Here is a 9,301-nt window from a genome sequence, read left to right as displayed (position 1 = left end):
TTTACCTGTGTTCTCTCTAAATGATGTGCCTAGTTAAATAATTCAGATTCAGGCAGGTGTCAGATGTTAGCATTGAATAAGAATAGGAATGACGTCCTCACCTGCGAACACGAGCTGTGGGTTGTGACTGAGAGAGTGAGATTGCACAGGCAAGAGGTGGAAATGAGGTTTCTCCCTAGGGCTGCTGGACTTACTCGCCGTGACAGGGAGAGGAGTTTGGCAGACTGGGAGGACAGTGGAGATGAGTCGCTGCTCAGTCCTGCAGGAGGAGCTGGAGATGGTTGCCGGGAAAAGGAAAGCAAATTCTGGGCTGCCCTGCTCACTAGCCTGTCACTACACTGACACTCAGCAGGAGCAAGGGGCTAGAATATGGGTGGATGCATTGAGGTATTGATGAATTGAATTGAACGGTTGTGGGGCTCCGTTAAATGTCTACCTGAAAAAAGTTGAACATTTTTTATTTTCATGCAAAATGCATCCTGGTTTTGGATCTTGTTTTTTTTTTAATTATTTCTACTCATGCCTTTTCAATTTATTATTTCAGCATGCCAATGGTTTTTTCTCAAGGGTGCGTAGCGTGGGACGTCAGGGGCTCACAAATGTTACAGCCACACGTGCGATAGCTGCATTTTAAAAACGTCTCCAGTCAGTATGTTGTCTGAAGGTGCGTTTGAAGGCTGAGCTCACACTCAGAGCCTGATCTACTGTATATGTGAGTGATAGTCAGGTTGAAGCCTTAAATGACCATCCCAGATTAAAGTCTTTAACAGACTTTAGTCTTTTCGCATAAGCTGGGGTATGTGAAAAGACGCATTCCTAATGCAAGAAATTGTATAGGGCTAATAAAGAAACATTATTATTATTATAGACTAGTTTAAATTTGTTTTAGGATACAGTTTTAAAATAGACCTTAAATTACCCCAAGACTGCACTGTAGTCTGACAGTGCAAGTGATATCTTTGCCACCTCCACTTTAAGGCAAGCACCTTACAAGTTTCTCCTCCGTGATAAACTGTAGTGTCATACAGAGATGTGATCTAGCAGGGGGCTGCAGGGGGCTGCAGGGGGCAGGGGCTGGGGTCACAGTTTGTGAGACAGCTAGCACCACGATCATTCTCACCTTTTACAACTGTAAGCCAACGTGCTTCCTCTATTATGCACCCGCTATAGACAGGAGTGGTACACTATGTGCTATAAATATCCCAGCCACGTACTTCGACCTGCTGCAGACACTTTTTACTTCAAATGACTTTAACAGTTTTCTCTCAGAGAAAACAAAACAGCAAGGCAACACACAGCAGCAGGTCTGTCCCCATGAACTGCGCTGCGGTTGGGGATGACCTGAGCCTGTTCTGTTTTCAGCAGCCCTGTGGTCTCAGGCCTGACCCCATTCTGACTCCGCTTCTGTTTTTTTCCTCAGCTCTCCTGCTTCACACTTCCCTCCCTCCAGACCCTTTAGCGCACTTCTCTTTCTACTGAAAGGAGAAGAAAGTATAAAAAAAAACAATGCATGTTTTGGCAAAAGAAAACCTGCTGAGAACAGGCCTTTTCTCATTCTCATGCATTTTAATTAATTGGTTGATTGATTCAATTCATTGTGATGAGTTCTCATTCTCATCTACATTTAGATGCTCTGACATGTATTAAATAAAGAGAAGGGATTATTATTTAAAGACAGTCTGACAAACAAAATACAATGTAACACAGTCCAAACAAGGCTGATCCTACACTTTTGGTTTTGAAGTCATACATGCAAAATGCTGTTTAGTTGCAATCTAAATTTCCAAATAGTTGTCTAAAAATATCAATTTTACCATTGCAGACTAGTAAAGGCTTGTTTTGCATTTACAGTAAAATAAAAAATAATCATTATACTTCTATAACACTTTCCTGGATACACCACTCAAAGCACTTTACAGCTGGGGCATTAGGACCCATACAGACTGCAGGGTGAGCGCCCCCTACTGGCCCCACTAACACCTCTTCCAGCAGCAGCCTTAGCTTTCCTAGGAGGTCTCTCATCCAGGTACTGGCCAGGCTCACACCTGCTGAATTTCAGGGCGCTGATGGCTGTAATTTGCAGGGTCGGACAGCTGCTGGCTAAAACAAACTGCACATATATTGTATACAATATGCCAAAATATAAATTGTATTTTTCTTTCAGTTAAAAGAAATATGGTGCAAATGATTTTAAATTCGCAGTCTCTTTCACCTAAAATGCAAGTTTTAATAATTTTCTCCTTAGTTTTATTGCATAGTAAATTTGGATTTTATAATTACGACGGTAGACATATATTTCAGCATCCGATACGTACAGTTTCACTATAGATGAATCTATTCCAGATCTATAACTGTGAGATAATATGAAATATGTACTTCACATAGTCTATAAGAGCTGACAGACACATCCATATGCCTTTAAAGAGACACATCTCAAGTATTAGTAAAGTAGACTTTTGAACATTACCTATTGATATATGTTAAGTAGTATCAGTTCCCGACACGGTATGACGATGACGATTAGATGTATAAAGATACAGCTTTGAATTGTCCCAAGGTGTCAGCGCATCACTGTGACTGCAGCAGAGGAGAAGATGAGATGTGCATCTAATTTCCGATTTTATTGTCACTATGATAAATAAATGTTTTGAGGACTGGTGTTCATTTGTGGTCAGATTTTTTTATTTATTTGACGTCCTGGAAAAGAATTACAAGACCTAACACGAACTAACCTACACCTATCAGGAGCTGTTTAGCACATGGACAGGATATGTCAAATAATCTAAAGGTGTATTGATTTGTAATTTTGATATGTAAACTTACAGAAGTTCAATTTTAAATTTATAAAAAGTAGGTGTTTTAAAACAAACTTAAGTACGTATAATTATCGATTTTATCTATATGAAATATTTGTGCATCAAAAGACATAAACGAGTTAGAGTAAAACACCGGTACAGAACAGGATCGATACCGCCTAGCCGTAATCGTTTTGCACGTTATATCAGTCAAAATGCGGATTTGTTAAGAATTGTAACAAAACTCCGCCCTAGAAAGCGGAAAATTTGGCCTGACGAAATTTGAGTGATTGCTGAGGCAGACGGTCTTTTGAAAGAGATGTTCTTGATTGACAGGCGGCAGCGGCGGAGTGACCAATAGGGGCAGCAGACAGCGCTTATGGGCGGTATTTCCTGTGTTGTGTGTTGTATGCCCGTTGCCCAAAGGGAGATGGGTTGCAGGTAGAAACAGCGGAGAAGAAATAGGAGAACTGGTAGGCTGGGATTGCAACTGAATACTGTCTCCCCCCTCAATTCTTCTTTAAACAATTCCGACAGGATGAACCATAGGAAAGCGTGAAAAACGTCGGCTGGAGACGCTGCCGTTGACGCCGCTGTTGGTGTCACGGGACCTTAAGCTTTTAAACGCTGGCTGGCTGTAAATGGGGAGAGCGATCACAGGGTATGTAATTGCGGCGAAATGCTTTAAATTGATCTAAAGCGAAATGCAGTGTCTGTTGCACGGTGTTCGTGCGTACTGATGGGTCCGCGAAGGTGTATTTCTCTTGGCACGTGTCGAGAGAAAGCCCGTGAGCCGTGCCAAAGTTGGGAGACAGGTCGATCCCGGAGGCAGAAAAATGAGTGTTTCAGTGTGCGTGCTCTGTAACTCGCTGCCACGTACGGCAACTGTGCATTTCTCTCTTCTGCAAGGCGTACATGTAGACATCCGCCTACTGTTCCAAGGATGATGATGATGATGATGATGATGATGTTGCCTGCTTTCTTGTGACCCCCGGGAGGTGAGGTACGGGTTTAGGGTTTGCTGTCAGCATCCGCAGTTTGGTTAGCACTAGCACGGAAGGGAAACGCTGCGGTTAGCTACGAGCTACTGTACGCTGTCTAATTATAATGATTATTATGTTTTTTTTACTTTCTCCTGAACAGTTCAGCCGTGTGTTCGAAGAATAAGCTCGGTGACGTGGGAAAAAACAACCCCAACCAGAAGTGAGCATCGACCCCCCCAAAAAAATGTTGAACTTATCTGCGTCACCCATCTCCCCGGAGGCTGTTCGGCTCGGACTACCATAGCCTGACATCCTTCTACGCGAAGAGTGTTATTATTTTTGCTCATCCTGGGGCTGGAATGGCGAGTCGGGACCTGATGAATTTGTCCCAGGCGTGGGACAAGTACATCAACTGCAGGACGCACGGAGCAGACCTACAGGTAGGTGATACAATCGAGCTGTCCCTGCTTGCATGGGGGGGGGGGGAGATTCAGGTTGTTCTGGTTTGTATTAGTGGCTCGTAGCTGATAAATCATGCTTCCGATGTCATTTGGCGTAATAGGTCGTCTCTGCCCGTACCCTCCCATTGCAGTTTTAAGTTGCTGCAAATTCTGGACAACGTGGCTAAGCTCGTACCGCGTCTGAATCGTTGTGTGCTTGTGAGAGATCCTGGCTTATGTGTTTGAAATTAAACGGCATTTTTATCTGATAATGACAGTGTCATTTATAGCAATTCCTTTTCAGCAGCCTAGCTTAATCTCATAACTGTTTTGTTTTGCGGTCAAGATATACAGTAAGTTGCATTAGGTATTAGATCAGTTACATGCTAAAAAAAATCCTGACTAAATTATCTTAATGTCTTTTGGCACGTGTGCGCGTATCCTGTCGCAGTCCGATACTGCAGGATGAAATCACTGTATTTGGGAAGAAATCTGTGGTCATGTACTTCCGAGACCCCTGCAGTGAGTCAGTGCAGATGATGGGACAGGCTCATTTGACTAACCACCAGCTCAGAAGCGCAATTGAGGATTCCGAACTGTCCTGCCGTGTTAATCCTTTAAGTCTCGCAGAGTCTAAGGTGCAATACCGTTTGTTTGTTTTTTCCGGCAGGACACCTGCTCATAATTGCGTGTCTCAATCACAGATTTGTTTGAGCAACTCACTGTTGCTGCAGCAAACCCAGCTATGATTGATGTGAGGTGATTGCTTTTGTTGACTTTGTAGTAGTGGACACCCAGTTCTCTGGGCACTGTAAAGCACTGTACAGTACAACAACATTTTTATAGTTGGAGTTTGGTACATTTCATTTTCTTATGTTATTTAGCTATAATACAGTACATGGGGTTATCGTAAAGTAATAAAGGATACCTGGTTTTTCGATTTCTAGTCATAGGTTGGATTTATAATGATGTCCAGGAGACATTTGTCTAGAATATAGTAATTTCTTTATCCAAAGTTGGATCATTCTCCACAGCTTTGCCCTTCAGTCGGCATTCTCTTCTGTATCCAAACCTTTTTCTAAAACGGTTTCCTCTGTCTGGACACACTGGATCAGATGAGTTGCACTGGACCTCCCTGCTTCTGGTTTTGCAACCAAAACATGGATTGGTGTATTCCACACTCCCTTGTGCTTCCTGTTGTAGGTGCATGATTCTGTGCTGGGAGCTCGAAAGAAGTACATATTTTTTAAATTGTAATCCTGACGTGTAAAAACAGGATAGAAAAATCAATATAGTGAGAGGAAAGTGATGACACTCAGTCATCTGCCCAGGCCAGCACTCTGCTCGTGTGTCAGCTCTCCTCCGTCCTGCCTGGAAAGCTGTAGCTGCAAAGCTCTGCTGTGGGTGCTGATGTTGTGCCTGTGAACAAGCAACCAACCCTCATCTGTCCACCCAGCTGTTTGAGTGGGTTCCAGCTGTGCGGTGGGTAATTCTGTGATGGGCCCAGCAATGGGCTAGAGTGTGGACTTTACCTGAACTGTATAGTGTGTTTCCTGCGAAGAGACTACAAGGTAACTAGGAACAGTGGTGGATTTGTAGTGTTCATAATTATTTTAAGGCTTTTTATTTTAGTTTTTAATGCGAGAAAATGGTTGAAATTAAATTATAGTGCTGTGTTCTCCAAAGGGATACACTACTGCAAGGATCTCATTATCACGTCCCAACCTTGCTCTCTGCCTATTTTTCAACGAAGTCTTGTAGTCCTAGCACAGACTGTGGCCTCGTTCTGCCTTATGTATTCTTAAGGTGATAGGAAGAAGCATCCATTAAGATGCAAAACGGCTTCTGGGGAATATAGTGACTTTGCCGCAGCTCTGAATGACTCAGTCTGCGCAATGTGCATTAGCATTTGTGTTCCTTTTGTGCTGCTACCTATAGGGATTTTATTCCAAACTGTGGGAAAAATAGAAAAGCAAAAACTGGTGTAAAACCCATTGTGCAATAGTTTATAAATTCAAATGAACACATCCTTTTCAAGGTAGTCAAGAGACTTTGGAATCATCACATTCTGCGGACCTGATAAATTTGACATCTGCACCATTATGAAAGAAAAGACGCTTAAGCCAGCGTCACACTACACGACTCGGCACAACTTCTAGTCGGAGAGCACGTCAGATTTAACGACTGCAGTTGCTGAATCTCACTGCCTTTTCTGTCCTAGAGGGTGTCAAATTATACGACTAGGAATCGCAGGGGGTGGCTAATCACACGATTCCCTCGCGACTTTTCATCACAGTTCCAGATCTCGCATTGCGCCGCTAAAGTACGGCCAGGTCGCCTCATTCCGGCAGCCAATCACTGTGGAGCACAAGAGGAGCACCTGCACGAAAGTAAACAAACAACATGGAGAACAAACACGTAAACATCTTGAAAAGTGTAACACAGACATTGTTTTCCACAAGTAAGCACCTTCAAAAATATAATTCTCCTTTATAAATATAGAACACATTTACAAAAGTAAAACACAGTTCAAAATATAAAACCCTTTTAAAACGAATAATGTCAACAAATTAGTATTGCACTGTAACGTGTGCTATTATGGGCACATTATCTCACAAGTACACATCTGGCTCACTGCCCACCCCTACGACTTGCGACTCGTAGGGGCTGTTAAGAGCGTTATGACTGAATCGCTGGGGGTGTCACACTACACAACTGACGGTCACGGGCGCGAGCTGCGACTCTCTACAACTCGCTGTGATTTTCTTACGATTACGAAAATCCTAGGAAAAGTCATGCAGTGTGATGCCGGCATTATCAGAAATGTGATTAATCCTGGTAAGGGTTGTAGTAACCCAGAGACAATCCCGAAAGAACAGGCCACAGACGAAGGACCAGTCCATTGTACTACCCACATACACATACCACCACCATGCAGGGACCAGGTAACCTCAGCCACATGTCCCTGGGAAGTGGGAGGAAATGGGAACTCCTGGGGAAGACCCAAGTGAACATGCAAACTCCACACAGACCGACGCCTCTAGCGCTGAGGCAGCAGCACCAACTCCAATTCCATGGTGCCAGTCGGCAGGGCCTGTTTTCTTCTCTGCTTAACAGCGACAGTATACTGGGAAAGTCTCTTTTACAGAACTAGACATGGGAGATGAAGAGTACACACTTGTGCACATTATGGGAAAAGCATTTTATGTTGGTTTTTTTAAAGATCAATCAGCCTGACCATAATTTTTTGTAATGCCAGGTGGAACTTTTGTCTTGAAGTAGAGCAATTTAGTGTGCAGGGGTTTTGGCTCTGAGTGTAGCTCTGTGTAAGAGCAACAAGTTTTATAAATAGTTGTGTAGTCCTATATGGCATGAATCACGTCCACACTGTTTCCTGACCAGACCAGTGTTGTTTTGGTGGTTGTTCAGTCCTGTTAGAATTCTGCTTCTCCTTATTCGTTTGCTTTACATCAGCCAAGAACAACCAGAGGAGCCCGCTTTGCTAAGTTGTCAGAACTTGTTAAGGATTGCTAATGTGTTGGGATGTCTGAATTCATTGAGTGGAAAATGTGAACAGGTTGCCAAAGGAAAAGCTCCATGTTTGTGTTTCTTTTAAAAATAACCACAGTGCTGCAGATTCCAGAACCAGCCCCTGTGTTTTCTTGAGTGTTTTCAGAATGTATCCTTCCTGAGTGAGAGTTACTGTACGTTCAGGAAAGAAGATATATAATGGATTCATGAAGTTTTGCACACAGTAATGGCATTTCCTCGGATGTGTACAAAAGCTAACCAGCTGAGAAACTGTGCATCATATTGTTCAGGTCTTATGATGAGCTTCTAGCCAGAGGGCTGCACAAATGCAGAACTACTCTTCTGAGGAGGGAAGTCTTGTAAGACCCAGCTTGTGAGTGTTGGTGGCCTACTGTTTTTTAAACATTTTAAAATGTGAATCAAATGAATAAAGCATTTTTCAAAGACTTCACCTTTATTTAAAGAAAATAGCAATGCAGTAATCCACAATACATGACCCAGTTTAATTTTTGCAATGTTAAAATATGATGAATGCTTTGACAGTTTTGTGTTAAGAGATGGAACATTTATTATCATTTATTCCATAGTTTTACAAATTCTGGATTAATAATTCCCAGCCTTTGCTAAACAAAAATCCCAAACATGGTTTTCTGCAGTGGCTCTTGAGTTCCAGTCAGTTCCTGAAATGCTCACCAGAGTATTTATCTAAAAGAAGAGTTCTGCTTCAGAATACTGTATTTTGGCATCATTAACGTGTCAGTATATGAGCTGAGACTGTTCTAGCTGTGGATAAATTAATACATTAAGAAGACAACTTGCATTTTTGTTATATTGTAATTTAGATGCATATAAATCTTTACAGTATGTTTTTCTTTATTCAAGAGAGGAGTTTAAAATTACACAGGCAATAGTGGCTCCATATCAAGTAATATCAGGTGTTTTATTGAAAGGTCAGACTTATCTGTGTTCTTACAGCGATGTGTTTCTCTCATGCTATGTTTATGAGACAGCAGGTGCTATCTGTGAAATCACCTTTGTAATGCATGGGCTCAAAAGCTGTCATGTTTTCTCAGTGGCAGATATACTTGAATGCAGTTTTGTTTTATAATGGTTGTTCATTTAACTGTAAATATTTAATGCAAATCTGCTACAAACTATTCTACAACAGTATATAGATGTGTATACTCTGAAATATGAAATGTATTTGTAGTGTAATATTAATGTAATTTTAATACAGTAAAAAACAGGATTCTTACTCTTGTTTTCATAGTGTCTTGGGTCATAAAAAGTAGACCAGCGTGGATAAACCTTGTGAGATACAGATTGTCAAAGTGGCGAATGGTGTGTCACCCTTGCTTGTTCCTTCCAGAGACAGAAAGCACAATATGTATTTATTATGTGAAGACTGTGTATTCGCCTCTGCATTGAAGTTAAGTGTATGTTAATTCAACGCATGCAGTCTCTTAAGAAAAGCAGTTCATTTCCAATTTGAGAAATTTTAGAAATAAAACATTCTCTGTGAATGTTTGGGATTAACACAAAAATAGATTAG

The 9,301-nt window shown here is 41.8% G+C and overlaps 1 protein-coding gene across 2 annotated transcripts in view; it reads left to right on the top strand.

Annotated features, from left to right (window-relative positions):
- Nucleotides 1–3,193: 3,193 nt before the first annotated feature.
- Nucleotides 3,194–9,301, top strand: part of lyst (lysosomal trafficking regulator) — an 89,970-nt gene continuing 83,862 nt past the window's right edge. For both annotated transcript variants that reach the window (XM_088609864.1, XM_088609865.1), the window contains exons 1-2: nt 3,194–3,456; nt 3,939–4,218. In XM_088609864.1, the coding sequence (XP_088465990.1) occupies nt 4,138–4,218 (81 nt within the window). In that variant the 5' untranslated portion in view covers nt 3,194–3,456; nt 3,939–4,137. The remainder of the gene's footprint in view (nt 3,457–3,938; nt 4,219–9,301) is intronic.

Source organism: Lepisosteus platostomus, chromosome 17 (assembly GCF_059453375.1).
Source record: "Lepisosteus platostomus isolate fLepPlt1 chromosome 17, fLepPlt1.hap1, whole genome shotgun sequence".
Taxonomy (NCBI): domain Eukaryota; kingdom Metazoa; phylum Chordata; class Actinopteri; order Semionotiformes; family Lepisosteidae; genus Lepisosteus; species Lepisosteus platostomus.
Note: the sequence above shows the minus strand (reverse complement) of the source record. Positions and strands in the feature narration are given on the sequence as shown.